Genomic DNA, 21480 nt, shown 5'->3' with positions numbered 1-21480 from the left:
CTGCCCTAACAGTAAAGAATCCTCTTCTATGTTGGTGGAAAAACCTTCTCTCCTCCAGACGCAAAGAATGCCCCCTTGTGCCCGTCACCTTCCTTGGTATAAACAGATCCTCAGCGAGATATTTGTATTGTCCCCTTATATACTTATACATGGTTATTAGATCGCCCCTCAGTCGTCTTTTTTCTAGACTAAATAATCCTAATTTCGCTAATCTATCTGGGTATTGTAGTTCTCCCATCCCCTTTATTAATTTTGTTGCCCTCCTTTGTACTCTCTCTAGTTCCATTATATCCTTCCTGAGCACCGGTGCCCAAAACTGGACACAGTACTCCATGTGCGGTCTAACTAGGGATTTGTACAGAGGCAGTATAATGCTCTCATCATGTGTATCCAGACCTCTTTTAATGCACCCCATGATCCTGTTTGCCTTGGCAGCTGCTGCCTGGCACTGGCTGCTCCAGGTAAGTTTATCATTAACTAGGATCCCCAAGTCCTTCTCCCTGTCAGATTTACCCAGTGGTTTCCCGTTCAGTGTGTAATGGTGATATTGATTCCCTCTTCCCATGTGTATAACCTTACATTTATCATTGTTAAACCTCATCTGCCACCTTTCAGCCCAAGTTTCCAACTTATCCAGATCCATCTGTAGCAGAATACTATCTTCTCTTGTATTAACTGCTTTACATAGTTTTGTATCATCTGCAAATATCGATATTTTACTGTGTAAACCTTCTACCAGATCATTAATGAATATGTTGAAGAGAACAGGTCCCAATACTGACCCCTGCGGTACCCCACTGGTCACAGCGACCCAGTTAGAGACTATACCATTTATAACCACCCTCTGCTTTCTATCACTAAGCCAGTTACTAACCCATTTACACACATTTTCCCCCAGACCAAGCATTCTCATTTTGTGTACCAACCTCTTGTGCGGCACGGTATCAAACGCTTTGGAAAAATCGAGATATACCACGTCCAATGACTCACCGTGGTCCAGTCTATAGCTTACCTCTTCATAAAAACTGATTAGATTGGTTTGACAGGAGCGATTTCTCATAAACCCATGCTGATATGGAGTTAAACAGTTATTCTCATTGAGATAATCCAGAATAACATCCCTCAGAAACCCTTCAAATATTTTACCAACAATAGAGGTTAGACTTACTGGCCTATAATTTCCAGGTTCACTTTTAGAGCCCTTTTTGAATATTGGCACCACATTTGCTATGCGCCAGTCCTGCGGAACAGACCCTGTCGCTATAGAGTCACTAAAAATAAGAAATAATGGTTTATCTATTACATTACTTAGTTCTCTTAGTACTCGTGGGTGTATGCCATCCGGACCCGGAGATTTATCTATTTTAATCTTATTTAGCCGGTTTCGCACCTCTTCTTGGGTTAGATTGGTGACCCTTAATATAGGGTTTTCATTGTTTTTTGGGATTTCACCTAGCATTTCATTTTCCACCGTGAATACCGTGGAGAAGAAGGTGTTTAATATGTTAGCTTTTTCCTCGTCATCTACAACCATTCTTTCCTCACTATTTTTTAAGGGGCCTACATTTTCAGTTTTTATTCTTTTACTATTGATATAGTTGAAGAACAGTTTGGGATTAGTTTTACTCTCCTTAGCAATGTGCTTCTCTGTTTCCTTTTTGGCAGCTTTAATTAGTTTTTTAGATAAAGTATTTTTCTCCCTATAGTTTTTTAGAGCTTCAATGGTGCCATCCTGCTTTAGTAGTGCAAATGCTTTCTTTTTACTGTTAATTCTACTTCATTTAAACCGCAGCGGATTTTCTGCCAAGTGTGCACATTTTTTTTTCCTCATTGATTTACATTGTACTGTAAATCAATTGCGGATCTGCAGCGTTTCTGCACTGCAAAAAAACGCTGCGGATCCGCAGAGAATCCACAACGTGTGCACATAGCCTTACATGGCATTACAATGCATGGATACAACATACTGCCTGAAAGGGAATAGCCACCTCTGGGAGAGATTTGGTTACCTAAATGTATGTATTCGGGGATAAAAATCATTTTTTGCAATTGGGTTGTTGCACGGTTTTGCTTTTACAGTCACTTTGTTTCCTTCACATACAATGTTGATGTGATCCGGGGTCATAAATCAGTTGAGGAGTTTAGAAAAAAAGACAGACAAAAGAGTTACCTACTCCCCCATCATAGCCAGCTGACAGATTCTCAGTTAACTCATTCTGCAGCCAGCACTAGACAGTGCAACACAGATGTTATAGAAGGCAATTAATCTTAGCCCCAAACACAAGCATTTTGTCCCTAAAGGTAGAAAACCCCTTTAACGTTCTCAGTCTACATATAGGCTAAGCAGAAATCGCCATCATGAATAATCTGATACTGATTCATTGTCCAGAATCGCCATCACTTTAACACCCAGGTTCACACTAGTGTATAACCGGAGTAGTAGAGTGCTGGGCAGTATTTCCCAAGTGGACGAGCAAGATGTTAAATCAGAATAGTTATCTTAGTTTTTTAAAGGAATTGTCCAACTGGACGACCACTGCTTAATCACTTCAGGGCCCAGTCCACAATAAAAACAATGTATTCTGACCTCCGCAGCTGCCCTGATCCAGCGATGTCGGCACGGCAGTTCCTGGTGGGTAACATGACATCACCTGCATTGGTCACACACCACCACAATCTACAGGCGGAATATCGATGAGCTGCAGCCGATCAGCCACCTCTGATTGCCTGCAGCGGTCAAGTCACACCAAGAACTAGTGCCAAAATGGTTGAAATGTCACAGCCGCGGGAGGAGAGTATAGATTTTTTATATCTTCTGTGGGGCCCTGAATTTATTAATCAGTGTTTGTCCAGTAGTGGACAACCCCTTTCAATTAATCGCTAAAATCCAAAGACTTACTAATGAGCACATTTTGTGTTTTTTACATGTGCCCTGCATGATAACGGCTCACCTAAAGTAAATGACAGTGAATTTTCAGGTTTGACTACAGGTGAGCTGGAAAAAGGATTCATGTCTGAACTAAATAAAGATTAATGGTTATGCAAAAAAAATGGAATAAAGCTTTATCATATAAATTGCATTTTAATTCCCCACAATATTCAAGAGTCCTGCTTACCATAATAATGGGACCATTTATTCCTGCAAGCCAGAAACCAGTGCTAGGACGTGTTCACACTCATAGTTTGTGCCTGTGCAGGAGCGCTCAGACATCTGAACCGGACCGCCTCGTCCATGATCGCGCACTATGATTTTATTCCCCAGGCAGACCTCATGTCCTCTAACACATTGATTGACTAATAATAGTTATCCTGATGTTCCTTCTTTTTTGCACACCCACAGCACACTGATCAAAAATGTGTGTAATCTGTCAGCAGGTTTGTGTGTTTTACCAGCAAGAGATTTTTACATCCTGACTAGGTCTCACATGCAGGCCAGTCCAGCTGATCTGACAATGGACACTGCCAATCAGTGGTGTGGTGATACCCCAGTAAGTGGCATCGCTGGAATCAGGCTCTCAGATTACATAGAAGAAAGAAGACCTGGACAGGTAAGCACTGAGGTCCTTAGTGCTGTATTATTTCTTCAATTTTTGGAGGATTTTTAGTCTCTCTTTTATGTTGTTTTTCTATGAAGTTTTTCTCAGATTGCATAGCAAAAACCTGCTGACAGATTCCCTTTAAGGCCATGTTCCTTTGTGTTGCTGCATCACAAGACCGATAACATTTTCACTAATGGCGCTTCATTTTTTGTGGCATCTTAGGGCTCATTCAGATGTCAGTTTTTCACAGACAGGTTCGGTGTATTTTCTTAAGTAGAACTCGTAGCTGTTACAGTCCATGGGCTGTCCCCACGTCCGTGTATTTTCTCAGACTGAGTGGTCCGTGCAAAAGACTAAGACATGCCCCATTCTGGTATGATTCACAGATCAAAATTTCCCATACAAGTCTATGGGTCCATGGGCGGGGGGGGGGGGTATTGTACTCAGGAGAAAATGCGCAACAAATTTTATGTTCCATTTTCTCCTGATACCCTTGTGAAAATAAAAAAAGTTTGGTTCCAAAGTAAATTTTTTTGTGAAAAAAGTAAAATGTTCATTTTTTCCTTCCACATTGCTTTAGTTCTCGTGAAGCACCTGAAGGGTTAATAAACTTCTTGAATGTGGTTTTGCGCACCTTGAGGGGTGCAGTTTTTAGACTGGTGTCACTTTTGGGTATTTTCTGCTATATTGATCCCCCCAAACTCACTTCAAATGTGAGGTGGTCCCTAAAAAAAATGGTTTTCTAAATTTTGTTGGAAAAATTAGAACTCGCTGGTCAACTTTTAACCCTTAGGTTAATAAATAAGTAAAAAAAAAACAAAAAAAAAAACGTTTCCTTTGGAAGGAAAAGTGAGAGATGCCCACAGTGTGTATATTTTCATAGTATATAGGATAGACAAAATACATAAAGCACATATAAAGATACCACTGGCTATAAGATATGCTTACCGGATTGCTGTGCCATTATAGAAAGTACCATAGGCAACGCATATCTTGCGCTGCCTATGGTACGTTCTATATTTCCACAGCAATATTATCCTATATACTATGAAAATATACACACTGTGGGCATCTTTCACTTTCCCTTCCAAAGGAAACTTTTTTTTTACTTATTTTTTTCTAGAGTTTTTTTTCAAAAAGATTTTTCATTTTTACCTCCAATAACCCACATGGTGCATAATTATAATTATTTCTATAGGTGTTACAGTGATCTACAGGGACATTGCACTTGTTGCATGGAATCTATTGTTTTAACAAATTACGTATTTTTTCACATATTACGGAATCTTTATATGTGATAGCCATTTTCAGTGATATTGCACTTATTGTAATTTATCCATATTCTCATGAAACCGGTTTTTACGTACCGGTAATAGGATTTTACAGAGTCCACGACAGCACCCACAACGAGAGAGAGGGGATCCGCCCACCTTCCGGACAGGAACCTACAGGTTAAAAAGGGGCGGTCCCCCTCGCCCTCCAGTTTGTGTTCCAGAGTACAAGGGATACCGCCAATGAATCAGTACATGACAATATTATCTTAAACACTACTAAATACCACCACCTCTATAGAGTGATCTCTAAGGCACACCTTCCAACAGAGTGCAGGAATAAGTAACTAAATACGGGGGGGGGGAATGTATGGGTGCTGTCGTGGACTCTGTAAAATCCTATTACCGGTACGTAAAAACCGGTTTTCCTATCGCCACGACAGCACCCACAACGAGAGACTTACAAAGACTATTTAACTGGGAGGGACCACAGCACTAAGTACTGAACGGCCAAACTGTAAGCTGGAATTAGCAGATAGATCAAGGCGATAGTGCTTATAAAAGGTGGAAGGTGATGACCAAGTTGCCGCCTTACATATCATTTCAATGGGGACATCTGCCTTCTCCGCCCAGGATGATGCCATAGCCCGAGTGGAGTGCGCCCTGATGCCTTCTGGTGGTGTTACTCCCCTGGCAGAGTAGGCAAGACATATCGCTTCTCTAATCCATCTAGCGATAGAGTTCTTCGTGATACCAGAACCCTTTTTCCGATTCTGGAAAGAAACAAACAGAGCCCTACTCTGTCTCCAGCTTTGTGTCCTATCCAGGTATTCTAATATCGCCCTCTTTACATCTAGGGTATGATATTTTTTCTCCTCTTCTGAACCTGGACTTTCATAGAAAGATGGTAAATAAATCTCCTGACTTCTATGAAATTTAGTTGCTACTTTTGGCAAGTATGCAGGATCAGGTTTTAAGACAATCTTATCCTGGAGAATTATTAGATAGGGAGGATCTACTGATAACGCATGTATATCACTGACCCTCCTGGCAGATGTTAATGCTAAAAGTAGAGCTGTTTTTAAGGTTAAATTTTTTATTGAAATAGAGTCTAATGGCTCGAAAGGAGGTTCAGTCAACGCCTCAAGCACCAAATTTAAATCCCAAGGGGGTATTCTTACAATATGGATTGGGTTAGAACGCTGACATGCCTTAATAAATCTAGCAACCCATCTATTACCAGCTATATCACTGTTATATAGAGCTCCCAAGGCTGAAACATGAACTCTTAGAGTGTTGACTGCTAAACCCAATTCCCAGCCTTTCTGAAGGAATTCTAAAATAGCTGAAATCGGAGCCTTATCTTCTAATGGTTGCTGATAAAACATAAGGAATTTCTTCCAAATTTTTGTATAGATCTTCGTAGTGACCTCCTTTCTGCTTTTCAATAAGGTGGCTATTAAAGCATTAGAGAACCCCCTCTCCCTCAGAAGCTCCCTCTCAAGTTCCAAGCCGTTAAGTGAAGAGTCTCCAAATTTGGATGACGAAATGGACCTTGAGAAAGGAGTTCCGGAACCACTGGCAACACCCAGGGATCGGACACAGACATTGTCCTGAGGAGAGAGAACCAAGGCCTCCTGGGCCAAAAGGGGGCGATTAGAATCACTCTGGCTCTTTCCTCCCGGATCTTTCTGAGAACTATCGGAATCAGACACATTGGGGGAAAGGCATATGCCAGCTGGAAGTCCCAACGGACACGAAGGGAATCCACTATGAATGGTTGGTCTGCTATGTGTAAGGATGCGAACCTCCTGACCTTCCTGTTCTTCCTCGTAGCAAATAGATCTATTATCGGTAATCCCCACAGATTGACTATTTGGTCGAATATCTGTTGGTTTAGGGACCACTCTCCCTGACGAAGGGAATGGCGACTGAGATAGTCCGCCTCTATATTGAGTTCCCCTTTTATATGAACTGCCGACAGGGATTGTAAGTGATTCTCGGCCAGAGACAATATCTGTGCTGTAGTGGTCATTAGGGATCGTGACCTTGTCCCCCCCTGATGATTTATGTAGGCTACCACAGTCATATTGTCTGTTTGTATCTGTACATGCGAATTCCTCAGGGATGGTAGTAAGCAAAGAAGAGCCTGATTGACTGCAGCAAGCTCTCTTAGATTTGAGGAATTCTGGGACTCTTGAATCGACCATCGCCCTTGGGTTAGAATGTCTCCCATATGGGCTCCCCAACCGAACGGACTGGCATCTGTTGTAACTACATTGTCCGGAGTGATGGTCCAGAGAACTCCTTTTGACAAATGTGCTAGATTGAGCCACCATCTCAGATCGTGAAGAGTGGCGGGTGATAATTTGAACTTTTTGCTTAGAGCACCGTGAAAATCTTTCTCTGCTTGAAGAACTTCGTATTGAAGCATTCGGGTATGAGCCTGAGCCCATCTCACCGCCGATATACATGCAGTCAAAGATCCCAGTAGAAACATTGCGTCTCTTAAACTTAAGTTTGGAACTTCCCTTACGGTCGTGATCCTTTGAACGATCTTCTGCTTCTTCTCTTCTGGTAGGAAGGATGACTGATCTTCTGAGTCTAGAAGAACTCCTAGGAACATTTGACGTCTTGTGGGTTCCAGTTTTGACTTTTCCCAGTTGATAATCCATCCGAGTTCCTGTAGGGATGATATTATGGCATTTACCCTAGACGTACACTGAGCAATTGAATTTCCAACTATCAAAAAATCGTCTAGATAAGGCACTACTAGGGTTTCCTTTTCCCTGATATGGGCCATTACTTCCGAAACAACCTTTGTAAAAACTCTAGGTGCCATGGACAGGCCAAAGGGCATTGCCAAAAATTGAAAATGTTTAATCTGATGGTTTACCCATACTGCCATCCTGAGGAATTGCTGGTGATTTCTGTGAACTGGAAGATGGTAGTACGCATCTTTTAGATCCAAGACCGACATGTAGCACCTAGGAAACAAAAGCTTAGTTGTTGATTTAATGGATTCCATCTTAAAAGCGTGGTACTGAAGATATTTATTTAATTTACGTAAATTTATGATAGTCCTAAAGGACCCATCAGGTTTAGAGATTAAGAATAGCGGAGAATAAAAGCCCGTCTTCTCCTGATGTTTTGGTACTTCTTCAATAACTCGCTTTGTAAGCAATTGTTGAATCTCTAATTCTAAGGCCTGTTGTTGGGCCGGAGTGTCCAGTGATGTTATTACAAAATGATTTGGGGGAGTTCTCAAAAATTCTAATTTTAACCCTGACTCAACTACCCCCATTATCCAGGCACTAGAAGTTATCTTTTTCCATTCTGCTGAGAAGAACCGTAGTCTTCCCCCTACTGGTAGATCTGTTCTATCTGTAATTACGTCTACGTCTTGAGAAAGATGAAGGGTTCTTATAGTATCCACCTTTCTTCTTTTGATCCGACGTTTCCCAGTCACGATTATATCCCTGTTGGTCTGACTGGAATTTTCTGAAGGGCATGCGTCTCCGGAAGGCGTTCCTAAAAGTGGGAAAAATGTTTTAGGAAATCCCTTCTTTCTGTCTTCTGCCTTTGCAAGGATGTCATCCAGCACCGGGCCGAATAGGTACTCACCCCTACACGGAATGGAGCACAATTTGGCTTTTGCCTGAGCATCCCCCTTCCAGGTCTTTAGCCATAGTGCCCACCGGGCTGCATTTGAAAGACCCGCCGATCTTGCAGCCAATCTCAGGGAATCAATCGAGGCATCAGCTAGATAAGCCGCTCCTTCTCTGACCTGAGACAGGGAATTTAACAATTTATCCCTGGGTACTTTAGCTTTAAGCTGTTCTTCCAGCTGAGTTACCCAGACCATAATTGATCTAGCCGTACAGGTGCCTGCGATTGCGGGCTTAAAGGCTCCAGATGACGCTTCCCACAACTTCTTAAGGAGCATGTCAGCCTTCCTGTCTGAAGGATCTTTAAGGAGTCCTACATCCTCTAATGGTAGCGAGGCTGTTTTCGAGGTAGAGGCTACTGCCGCATCTACTTTTGGGATCTTCATCCACTGGGATAAGGTGTCATCCTCAAAGGGGTACCTTCTTTTTGCGGCCGAAGGTAAGAACCCTTTATCCAACTTGTCCCACTCCCGTTTGACCAGATCTTTAATGGAATCTACCACCGGGAAAGCTTTGCGACTTCTCTGGCTCAGCCCTGCGAACATGATCTCCTGGGTTGTTTTCGGTTCTTTACTCTCTGCAACCCCCATAGTTGCACGGACTGCCTTAATTAAAGTCTCCATATTGTCAGTGGAAAAGCAAGGTCTTCCCTCCTCATCTGAGGAGGATGGTGAAGAACTCTCCGAGCACTTGCTCTTCTCATGCCGTCTAGATTTAAGGGACGATTTTATTTCTTCCCTAATTACTTCCCTCAAATCTGATACACGGAGGGGGGGCCCTCTTCCTCTAACATACGGCATATACACGTCTGACATAATTTCTTTAAATAGGTGTCAGGTAGTGGCTCCGTGCATAACGCACACTGCTTATGCTTAGATTTTGAGACCTTTTTCCCCTACAACAAAGCATAGTATAGAAGACAGTTGTATCAGCCAATGGCTCAAATATAACACTCACCACTGCTGATTAAATTAGAGTACCGGTTTCTGAGGGGGTGAGGTGCGACGTGACGTCGGGTTGCCAGGATCCTGCTGCCCGCGTGCCACATCTCCACTATGAGATCTGCTGCTGCTCCTCTGTTCTCCTGTCGGTGTTCGGCGTCTCCTGTGGAAGACATGTTGCCGCACACCACTCACCAAGAGCTGCCTTCTTTTCAAAGGTCCCGCGCTCCTCCTCCCGGCCTCCTCCGGAAGTCGTTGGTTCACTTCCGGGTCATAAGCGCCGACCTGCTCCTGCAGCGTCGCGCGCGTGTGGACGACCCAGGGCGGCGTGCCTTCCCCCGGGAACGCCACCGCTCCTTGCCAGACGAGGGGGGAAGCTGGACACAGGACTTCCCCCGACGCTGCTTCCGGGCCCCCGACTCTGCCGTTCCCCCCGGACACCGCACAGAGGCTTGGCGGACACGGGTAAGAGAACGAAACCTGTAGGCTCCCGCCGTCCGGACAGGAACCCAAAACTGGAGGGCGAGGGGGACCACCCCTTTTTAACCTGTAGGTTCCTGTCCGGAAGGTGGGCGGATCCCCTCTCTCGTTGTGGGTGCTGTCGTGGCGATAGGAAAATTACGTATTTTCTATATGTGTTATGGCTACTGTTAGTGACATTTCTCTGGATCTATCAAATTTATATTCTCATCGACTGTGCGTCTTATGAAACCACCAATAAGGTTTTAAAAATGTTTTTTTTCTCTAGTGCATTTGTGCTTTACATACATTTCATATACTACTGTTTATCGTGTGTGGCTACCTAATGTGACGTTGTATGGAAATCTCTTTTGTAACATGATTGCTTAAGGTACCTTCACACTAAACGATGCTGCAGCGATCCAGACAACGATCCGGATCGCTGCAGCGTCGCTGTTTGGTCACACAGACACACAGACCGCTCTCCAGCGACCAACGATGCCGGTAACCAGGGTAAACATCGGGTTACTAAGAGCAGGGCCGCGCTTAGTAACCCGATGTTTACCCTGGATACCATCCTAAAAGTAAAAAAACCAAACACTTCATACTTACCTTCGGCTGTCTGTCCCCGGCGCTCTGCTTCTCTGTACTGGCTGTGAGCACAGCGGCCGGAAAGCAGAGCGGTGACGTCACCGCTCTGCTTTCCGGCCGCTGTGCTCACAGTGAGTGCAGGAAAGCACAGCGCCGGGGACAGACAGCCGAAGGTAAGTATGAAGCGTTTGTTTTTTTTAACTTTTAGGATGGTATCCAGGGTAAACATCGGGTTACTAAGCGCGGCCCTGCGCTTAGTAACCCGATGTTTACCCTGGTTACCAGCGAAGACATCGCTGAATCAGCGTCACACACACCGATTCAGCGATGTCAGCGGGAGAGCCAGCGACCAAAGAAAGTGCTGGCCCTCTAGCCCCGACCAATGACATCACAGCAGGATTATGATCGCTGCTGCGTGTCAAACTGAACGATATCGCTAGCGAGGACGCTGCAACGTCACGGATCGCTAGCGATATCGTTTAGTGTGAAGGTACCTTAAGTGTTAGGCATTTATAGGTTGACTCATTTGTTTATTTGTTTTCAATCCTAGTCTGATGAAGGTCCAATTGTTGGACCGAAAGTTATGAATCTTGAGATATTGCGTTATCTAAATAAACCTTATTGCAGATATTTGAGTACCGGATTTATTTGATCTCATGCTAGGAAGTTATAAGGGTTAAGATTTCTCATTTTTACAGCAAAATTTACAAAACCATTTTTTTTAGGGAACACCTCACATTTGAAGTCAGTTTGAGGGTCTATATGGCTGAAAATACCCAAAAGTGACACCATTCTAAAAACTGCACCCCTCAAGGTGCCCAAAACCACATTCCAGAAGTTTATTAACCCTTCAGGTGCTTCACAGCAGCGGAAGCAACATGGAAGGAAAAAATGAGCATTTAACTTTTTAGTCACAAAAATGATCTTTTAGCGACAATTTTTTTATTTTACCAAGGGTAAAAGGAGAAACTGGATGCCGAAAGTTGTGGTCCAATTTGTCCTGAGTACGCCGAAACCCCATATGTGGGGGTAAACCACTGTTTGGGCGCACGACAAGGCTCGGAAGGGAAGGAGCGCCATTTGACTTTTTGAATGGAAAATTAGCTCCAATCTTTAGCGGACACCATGTCGCGTTTGGAGAGCCCCTGTGTACCTAAACATTGGCGCTCCCCCACAAGTGACCCCATTTTGGAAACTAGATCCCCAATGAACTTATCTAGATGCATAGTGAGCACTTTGAACCCCCAGGTGCTTCACAAATTGATCCATAAAAATTAAAAAGTACTTTTTTTTTTCCCACAAAAAAGTTATTTTAGCCTCAATTTTTTCATTATCACATGGGCAACAGGATAAAATGGATCCTAAAATGTGTTGGGCAATTTCTCCTGAGTACACCGATACCTCACATGTGGGGGTAAACCACTGTTTGGGCACACGGCAGGGCTCGGAAGGGAAGGAGCACCATTTGACTTTTGGAATGGAAAATTAACTTCAATCATTAGCTGATACCATATTGTGTACAGAGAGCCCTTGTGTGCCTAAACATTGCAGCTCCCCCACAAGTGACCCCATTTTGTAAACTAAACGCCCCAAGGAACTTGTCTAGATGTGTGGTGAGCACTTTGAACCCCAAAGTGCTTCACAGACGTTTATAACGCAGAGCCGTGAAAATAAAAAAATCATTTTTCCTCAAAAATGATTTTTTTAGCCAGCATTTTTTTTTAGTTTCACAAGGGTGACAGGAGAATTTGGACCCCAAAAGTTGTTGTCCAGTTTGTCCTGAGTATGGTGGTACCCCATAAGTGGGGGTAAACCACTGTTTGGGCACACAACGGGGTTCGGAAGGGAGGGAGCACCAGTTGACTTTTTGATCGCAAGATTGGCTGGAATCAATAGTAGCGCCATTTCGCGTTTGGAGCCCCCTGATGTGCCTAAAAAGTGGAAACCCCTTAATTCTAACTCCAACACTAACCCCAACACACCCCTAACTCTAATCCCAACCCTAACCACAACCCTAACCTCAACACACCCCTAACCCTAATCTTAATCCTAATTCCACCCCTAACCCTAATTCCAACCCTAACGCTAAATCCAACCCTAAGGCTATGTGCCCACATTGCGGATTTGTGTGCGGAATTTCCGCACCGTTTTTGAAAAGTGTGCGTTTTACCTGCGGATTTACCGCGGATTTCCAGTGTTTTTTGTGTGGATTTCACCAGCGGATTCCTATACAGGAACAGGTGTAAAACGCTGTGGAATCCGCATAAAGAATTGACATGCTGCGGAAGATACCGAGCAGTATTTTCCGCACCATGGGCACAGCGGATTTGGTTTTCCATAGGTTTACATGGTACTGTAAACGTGATGGAAAACTGCTACGAATCCGCAGCGGCCAATCCGCTGCGGATCCGCAGCCAAATCTGCACCATGTGCACATAGCCTAATTCTAACCCTAACCCTAGTTCTAACCCTAGCCCTAGTTCTAACCCTAGCCCTAGTTCTAACCCTAGCCCTAGTTCTAACCCTAGCCCTAGTTCTAACCCTAGCCCTAGTTCTAACCCTAGCCCTAGTTCTAACCCTAGCCCTAGTGGAAAAATAAAAATAAATATATTTTCTTTATTTTATTATGTTCCCTACCTATGGGGGTGATAAAGGCGGGGTTTATTTACTTTTTTTTTTATCACTGTGATATGATCTATCACAGTGATCAAAATGAATAATCGAATCTGCCAGCCGGCAGATTTGGCGGGCGCACTGCGCATTTTGGAAGATGGCGGCGCCCATGCAGAAAACGGACGGACACCGGGGGTTGGTAAGTATGAGGGGGTGGGAACGGAGCTTGGGGAGCGGACAGGAGGACGGAAGGGAGCAGAGGACAGGACGGAGGGGAGGAGATCGGTGGTGGGGGCAGATCGTGGTCTCCAGCCATGGCCGATGATATTGCAGCATCGGCCATAGCTGGACTGTAATATTTCACCAATTTTCATTGGTGAAATATTACGATTGTTCTGATTGAAAGTGAAACATCACTTTCATCAGCCAATCAGAGCGATCGTAGCCACGGGGGGGGGGACACCCCCCTGGGCTCAAGTAGCAGTCCCCCTGTCCCTGCAGGTCGGGTGAAATTTTACTTAACCCTTTCACCCAATCTGCAGGGACGCGAACCTGCCATGACGCCACATAGGCATCACAGGTTGGATTGGCACCGACTTTCATGACGCCTACGTGGCGTCACAGGTCGGGAAGTACCAAATTGGCTCTGTCACTAAGGGGTTAAGAAACCTCCATCATTTTTTTTTCATATGAGTAAAACAGATGGCAAAAAACAGACTGACCAAACACAGATGAAAATCACTGATGAAGCCTAGAACGTTTTTTTTTTGCATACAAGAAAAATGAATGACGTCTCAATGAACCCTGATTCATCTTCCCCAGATCGAGGCGAGTCTCCTCCGCTGCTCCTGATGTCTGCAGAGCTGACGTCAACAGTGATGCAGCCAATCGGTGAGCTCCGCGGCTCTCAGCAGCTTGTGCCGTCTACTTGAGCTGAGCCGCTGAGCTCACCGATTAGCTGCAGCGTTGTTTTCATGACATCAGGAGCTGCAGACAATAACAGACAGCAAGAGCAACGGTGGAGACTCAGCAGGGAAGATGAGGAAAGCACTAACAAGTTGCAGTTAGGCCGAGGGGTTTTCTGAAATTAGAAAAACATTTTAATTCCCACACACTGCAATAGTGAGAGTTGTGTATGTCTGTGACCACCTCTCTCCACTGGACATGGCCTTCTTGACTTGCAGCACAAAGATAAGGAGACCCCTATGCTTCCAATAGGTGAGACCCCAATCAGACACATGGCATATAATGTGGATTTAAGGTGGGAAACTTTTGTTCACTAGAACTTGGACAAACAATTCACATTCATAAGAACTGATAAACACTATAAGCCAGAAAGACGGAAAGAAAATCTACCTGGAAGTGTCACCATTCCCTTAGGCTGCGGCGTAGATCTTAAGTATTTGTTGCAAAAGTCTGCAGATTCAAGAGCTAAGAACAGAACGTTCCCCATGAAATATCCAGCCGTCTGGCCTACAGAGTTACATGTAGATGCATAGCCTACATTTTCCCTGGAGAGCATGGTCAGGGCCCAGCCGTCCACAGCAACGTCCTGAGTGGCAGCCAGAAATTCAAACAGGAAGAAAGTAGCGGTTAAAGCCAACATATCAGGTCCATGTTCTCCACCGAGAAGGTCATCGACTGTTAAGGACAGGTACATCATGAACAGCCCTATAAGGTACTGTGTAGGAACTAACCAGGATTTCCTGCGGCCAAACCTCTTGATGTACAGAGAGTCCACCAATGGTGCCCACAGCAGCTTCAGGCTGAAAGGCCAAAACACAAAGCTGAAAATGGCTTGGTCCGTGTAACTAACATTTTTACTCTGTAGAATCAAAGGAATACTACCAGCCAGTCCCAAAGGAATTCCCTGCAGAATATACAGGAAGAGCAGTAAGAGGATATTCCCCAGCTCTCCTCGGAGGCCGGACAGTCCTCTGTGTGCAGGCACTTCTGAGTCCTGTAACAACGCCTCTCTGTCTCCTTCCTCCAGTTCATCTTGGTAGTTTTGGTTGTCACTGTTCATTCCAGAAAACTGCAAATGTTGGCGGCGCTGTCTGCTATCTTTCTGGGTGAGGGTCATTTTTGATTCTTTCTTTGGATATCTCCGTTCTGGAAATGTTAAATCTGTGGAAAGAATGAAAGGACAAAGTCAGAAGTCAGTAGTGATGAACGAATGTGCTGAGATAAGGTGTTATCTGAGCATGCTCGTGTGCTAAGCGAATGTCTTCAGCGTGCTCGAAAAATATGTGTGAGTCCCTGCAGCTATTAGACAGCCGCAACACATGCATGGATTGCCTGTTTGTTAGGTAATCCCTGCATGTTTTGCATCTGTTAAGAGCCACAGGGACTCAGACATAATTTTTAAGCACGCTGAAGACCCTCGGTTAGCACACAAGCACGCTCGGATAACACCATATCTGAGCACATTCGCTCATCACTAGTCGGAAGATAAGTCCATGAAAGTGGTTTTAGACCCAGAAAAAAAGATGCCTTTCACATCCAAGTTAAACTGACCGCTCTCTAATGAGCACTCTAATGTCAGCAGCAGCTGCAGGCAGAACCAGCAACATGGACCGACAGCTCGCCCTGCACAACCAGCTGCCAGTCACAGTGCCAGGGCATGCTGCCAGCCCCGCTCACAGTGTAGAGAGCAGTGTTGTGCTGTCAGCGGTGACTGTAGCCCCTCCAAGCACATCTCCATGATTGAAAGCCGGCGGCTCCCAGGAGAAAAGAAGTTCATTTTCTCCCAAATTCGCACTTTCAGTAAGGTGGATGGACAGCTTTGTAACACTATTTACCTATAGATTAACCCTATATCTGCAGGTTAATAGTATTATCCAAGGAGAAAGATTTCCTGTAAAGTACAATACATGTACTTGGGAGATACTGGATGGTCCAATGGTTGGAGGGGCTCAAAATACTTCCCTTGTCCTGGGTACTGGTGACTTATGCTACACCACATGGCACAAAATAACAGAGGTTAAATGTCCCTGCTGATCGGTGAATATGGCAGGTACCGACAATGCGCCACAATGGGTCTACCCTCTGTACATGCCAGGAAAATAACCCAAACAATATGATGTTAATCCATTGAATCCAGATGATAAGACATTTTTTTAGCTCAAACAGAAACGGGTACTGGTCAGATGTCATCTGGGAAGTCTCAGAATATATAGTCATGGCCAAAAGTATTGACACCCCTGCAATTCTGTCATATAATACTCAGTTTCTTCCTGAAAATGATTGCAATCACAAATTGTTTGGTATTATTATCTTCATTTGATTTGTCTTAAATGAAAAAAAAAAACACAAAAGAGAATGAAGCAAAATGCAAAACATTGATCATTTCACACAAAACTCCAAAAATGAGCCAGACAAAAGTATTGGCACCCTCAGCCTAATACTTGGTTGCACAACCTTTAGCCAAAATAACTGCGACCAACCGCTTCCGGTAACCATCAATGAGTTTCTTACAATGCTCTGCTGGAATTTTAGACCATTCTTCTTTGGCAAACCGCTCCAGGTTCCTGATATTTGAAGGGTGCCTTCTCCAAACTGCCATTTTTAGATCTCTCCACAGGTGTTCTATGGGATTCAGGTCTGGACTCATTGCTGGCCACCTTAGAAGTCTCCAGTGCTTTCTCTCAAACTATTTTCTAGTGCTTTTTGAAGTGTGTTTTGGGTCATTGTCCTGCTGGAAGACCCATGACTTCTGAGAGACACCCAGCTTTCTCACACTGGGCCCTACATTATGCTGCAAAATTTGTTGGCAGTCTTCAGACTTCATAATGCCATGCACACAGTCAAGCAGTCCAGTGCCAGAGGCAGCAAAGCAACCCCAAAACATCAGGGAATCTCCGCCATGTTTGACTGTAGGGACCGTGTTCTTTTCTTTGAATGCCTCCTTATTTCTCCTGTAAACTCTATGTTGATGCCTTTGCCCAAAAAGCTCTACTTTTGTCTCATCTGACCAGAGAACATTCTTCCAAAACGTTTTAGGCCTTTTCAGTTAAGTTTTGGCAAACTCCAGCCTGGCTTTTTTATGTCTCGGGGTAAGAAGTGGGGTCTTCCTGGGTCTCCTACCATACAGTCCCTTTTCATTCAGATGCTGACGGATAGTACGGGTTGACACTGTTGTACCCTCGGACTGCAGGGCAGCTTGAACTTGTTTGGATGTTAGTCGAGGTTCTTTATCCAACATCCGCACAATCTTGTGTTGAAATCTGTTGTCAATTTTTCTTTTCCGTCCACATCTAGGGAGGTTAGCCACAGTGCCATGGGCTTTAAACTTCTTGATGACACTGCGCACGGTAGACACAGGAACATTCAGGTCTTTGGAGATGGACCTGTAGCCTTGAGATTGCTCATGCTTCCTCACAATTTGGTTTCTCAAGTCCTCAGACAGTTCTTTGGTCTTCTTTCTATTCTCCATGCTCAATGTGGTGCACACAAGGACACAGGACAGAGGTTGAGTCAACTTTAATCCATGTCAACTGGCTGCAAGTGTGATTTAGTTATTGCCAACACCTGTTAGGTGCCACAGGTAAGTTACAGGTGCTGTTAATTACACAAATTAGAGAAGCATCACATGATTTTTCGAACAGTGCCAATACTTTTGTCCACCCCCTTTTTTATATTTGGTGTGGAATTATATCCAGTTTGGCTTTAGGACAATTCTTTTTGTGTTATTTTCATTCAAGACAAATTAAATGAAGACAATAATAACAAAGAATTTGTGTTTGCAATCATTTTCAGGAAGAAACTGAGTATTATCTGACAGAATTGCAGGGGTGTGAATACTTTTGGCCATGAATATATATATATTATAAGTATTCAGACCCCTTTGCATTTTTCACTGTTTCATAGCAGCCATTTAGTAAATTCAAAAAGGTAAAAGTTAATTTCTTTTCTCATTAATATACACTCTGCACCCCATCTTGACGGAAAAGACATACAGAAATGTAGTATTTTTTACAAATTTATTAAAAAAGTTTTATATAAAGTCATATGATGGGCTGGTTTTAGTTGACATTCATAGAGCGGGTGGGAGGAGGTCCACGTATCTCCCCTGCAGTGTCCTTACAGGACCTGTGTGATGTCAGGATCATGTGATCAGTCACATGATGGTGGGATCACAAGGTCTGGGCTTATATTGCTGACTACCAAAGCCTTCAGTATTCAGGAGGCACCTGGAGAGAAAGGACTCCAGGAAAGTGTGTGCTGATCTGAACAGTGAACATTGCTGCCTGCTAGGAAAAGAACCGTGTTTCTTTATTTTACTGTTGTGCCCAGAAGGCTATGTTTACGTTCCAAAGCTTGATTTATGCTGTCTTCAATAAACCAAGCATTTTCTTAAAGGGACAGTGTTCTGTGTCCAGCTGAGTGAGCCGCTCTACCACAAATATATTATATATACTATATATATATCCCAGTTAACTTGATGACCCACATTACACCATGATATCTAGGAGTTATCCAGCACGTATTAGACTTGGGGTGGATAATTGTCACACTCAGATTGTAGATGAAGGTGGTTCCATGTGTATAATGTGCACTGTCTCTTGTGTGTAATGTGCGTACACCATGTACTGTCCCGTGTGTCTACACCATGTACTGTCCCGTGTGTGTACTGTCCCGTGTGTCTACACCGTGTACTGTCCCGTGTAATGTGTCTACACCGTGTACTGTCCCGTGTGTGTACTGTCCCGTGTGTCTACACCGTGTACTGTCCCATGTAATGTGTCTACACCGTGTACTGTCCCGTGTGTCTACACCGTGTACTGTCCCGTGTGTCTACACCGTGTACTGTCCCGTGTGTAATGTGTGTATGTCCTGTGTGTACACCGTGTACTGTCCCGTGTGTAATGTGTGTATGTCCTGTGTGTACACCGTGTACTGTCCCGTGTGTAATGTGTGTATGTCCTGTGTGTACATCGTGTACTGTCCCATGTGTAATGTGTGTATGTCCTGTGTGTACACCGTGTACTGTCCCGTGTGTAATGTGTGTATCTCCTGTGTGTACACCGTGTACTGTCCCGTGTGTAATGTGTGTATGTCCTGTGTGTACACCGTGTACTGTCCCGTGTGTGTAATGTGTGTACACCGTGCACTGTCCCGTGTGTCTACACCGTGTACTGTCCCGTGTAATGTGTCTACACCGTGTACTGTCCCGTGTGTAATGTGTGTATGTCCTGTGTGTACACCGTGTACTGTCCCGTGTGTAATGTGTGTATGTCCTGTGTGTACATCGTGTACTGTCCCATGTGTAATGTGTGTATGTCCTGTGTGTACACCGTGTACTGTCCCGTGTGTAATGTGTGTATGTCCTGTGTGTACACCGTGTACTGTCCCGTGTGTAATGTGTGTATCTCCTGTGTGTACACCGTGTACTGTCCCGTGTGTAATGTGTATGTCCTGTGTGTACACCGTGTACTGTCCCGTGTGTGTAATGTGTGTACACCGTGCACTGTCCCGTGTGTCTACACCGTGTACTGTCCCGTGTAATGTGTCTACACCGTGTACTGTCCCGTGTGTGTACTGTCCCGTGTGTCTACACCGTGTACTGTCCCGTGTAATGTGTCTACACCGTGTACTGTCCCGTGTGTGTACTGTCCCGTGTGTCTACACCGTGTACTGTCCCATGTAATGTGTCTACACCGTGTACTGTCCCGTGTGTCTACACCGTGTACTGTCCCGTGTGTAATGTGTGTATGTCCTGTGTGTACACCGTGTACTGTCCCGTGTGTAATGTGTGTATGTCCTGTGTGTACATCGTGTACTGTGCCATGTGTAATGTGTGTATGTCCTGTGTGTACACCGTGTACTGTCCCGTGTGTAATGTGTGTATGTCCTGTGTGTACACCGTGTACTGTCCCGTGTGTAATGTGTGTATCTCCTGTGTGTACACCGTGTACTGTCCCGTGTGTAATGTGTATGTCCTGTGTGTACACCGTGTACTGTCCCGTGTGTGTAATGTGTGTACACCGTGCACTGTCCCGTGTGTGTACACCGTGTACTGTCCCGTGTGTGTAATGTAAGTACACCGTGTACTGTCCCGTGTGTTGTGTACACCGTGTACTGTTGTGCCTGTGCTTAGTACTACTCCCACAGTGCATAGACATGCTGGGAGTGATAGTCCCTCCATCCCGTACGTGGACACCGGGGGTCTCTTGTGCCCATTTCGCCGCCGTCCTCTCTTACCTGGCACTGACAGCTCATCACTACCATCTCTCACCGGCCAGCTTGGTAATACCTTCCGGCCTAGCACAATTTCCAAGTCATGAAACCTGTCCGGAACTGAGTGTTCGGTATTTTGCTTCTTGGGGAAGATGTTTTGAGGAGCCAGCAACCTCCCAATCCAATCCCGCTGTACCGGGATCGAGGCCTGGCTCCCACAGATGTGACGCACGTGACGAGACTTTGCGGACGCCATGTTTAATGAGGGCACGCACCTTCCTGCAGGTCTTGTAGTTGGTGGCAGCAGTCAGTATCGAGGCGCTGGGAGCACGGACGTACAGCGTGGACCCCGGTGTCTTGCTTTACGTTAGAGTTGTGACGGTTTCTCCAACGCGAGCGAACAATAAAGTGGGTCTCTCCCGGACATAACATGGCGTCGTGAGAGTCCGTCTCGGTTTCAGTTGAAGCTCTAAGCTGCCCCCTAGTGGCGGACGAGCAGGAGGCGGGGAGACTGCGGATCACACACTCTGTACCAGCATTCTCTCCGGCGCCAAAGCCGAGGCTCAGAGACATCCCGCCCTGCCGCTCACCCCGCGGCCACTCATGGCTCTATGTAACGGAGACTCCAAGGTCAGTGACGAGAGGGGGAGGACAGACGGGGGCAGCACTGTGCCGGGGGGCAGCACTGAGCCGGGGGCAGAGCCCGCACCGCCGAGGCCTTGTGTGCGGTGACGGTGCACAGCGGTGCCGGGCTGTCATGGGGCTGCCCGCCGGCATGTGTGTGCGCCATGTGGGGGCCTCTGGGCCTGGAGACCTTGGCACTGTCCCTGTAATTAGGCGCAGTTCACACTGGTCGGATGTGAAAGGATTCTGCTCCCAGATCCCCTCAGATCCGAGCACAGCCACCGCCGCTGCAGGCGATCGTCCGCGGAAGAGATCGGGGCAGACCATGTGGAATGTGGGGAGAAGCCTTCCATTGTTATATGTGCTGCAGGGATGGGGTCTCCGCTGTTGTGGAAACGCAACTTTCATTCACATTCATTTCAATAGGGACCTTAAAGGGATCCTGACAGAATCTTTTACCCCTCACTCAATTCTGACTCTGTAGCCCTTAAAGGGCCTCTGTCACCCCCTAAACTAAAAGAGCCACCTTGTGCAGCAGTAATGCTGTATTCTAACAAGGTGGCTCTTTTAGTTTTTGGTGCATGTATTCCCAAAA

The 21480-nt window shown here is 45.2% G+C and overlaps 2 protein-coding genes across 3 annotated transcripts in view; one reads left to right on the top strand and one right to left on the bottom strand.

The window, feature by feature from the left end:
- SLC33A1 (solute carrier family 33 member 1) overlaps positions 1-20376 on the bottom strand; it is a 36711-nt gene extending 16335 nt beyond the window's left edge. The window contains exons 1-2 of one of the 2 annotated variants that reach the window (XR_011312477.1): positions 20286-20376; positions 14439-15209 (exon numbers count right to left, since the gene is read on the bottom strand). Coding sequence is in view for 1 of the 2 variants with exons in the window: in XM_069727458.1 (XP_069583559.1) it covers positions 14439-15165 (727 nt within the window). In the remaining variant the exon portion in view is untranslated. The remainder of the gene's footprint in view (positions 1-14438; positions 15210-20285) is intronic. The other variant, XM_069727458.1, reaches the window with a different exon arrangement.
- A 158-nt stretch (positions 20377-20534) lies between these two features.
- The window catches only part of GMPS (guanine monophosphate synthase), a 57663-nt gene continuing 56717 nt past the window's right edge, over positions 20535-21480 (top strand). Inside the window, exon 1 of the mRNA XM_069727457.1 lies at positions 20535-20891. Coding sequence (XP_069583558.1) covers positions 20865-20891 — 27 coding nt within the window. The 5' untranslated portion in view covers positions 20535-20864. The remainder of the gene's footprint in view (positions 20892-21480) is intronic.

The sequence above is a fragment of the Ranitomeya imitator genome, chromosome 5 (genome assembly GCF_032444005.1).
Source record: "Ranitomeya imitator isolate aRanImi1 chromosome 5, aRanImi1.pri, whole genome shotgun sequence".
NCBI classification, from domain to species: domain Eukaryota; kingdom Metazoa; phylum Chordata; class Amphibia; order Anura; family Dendrobatidae; genus Ranitomeya; species Ranitomeya imitator.
This window is presented reverse-complemented; position numbering and strand designations above follow the sequence as displayed.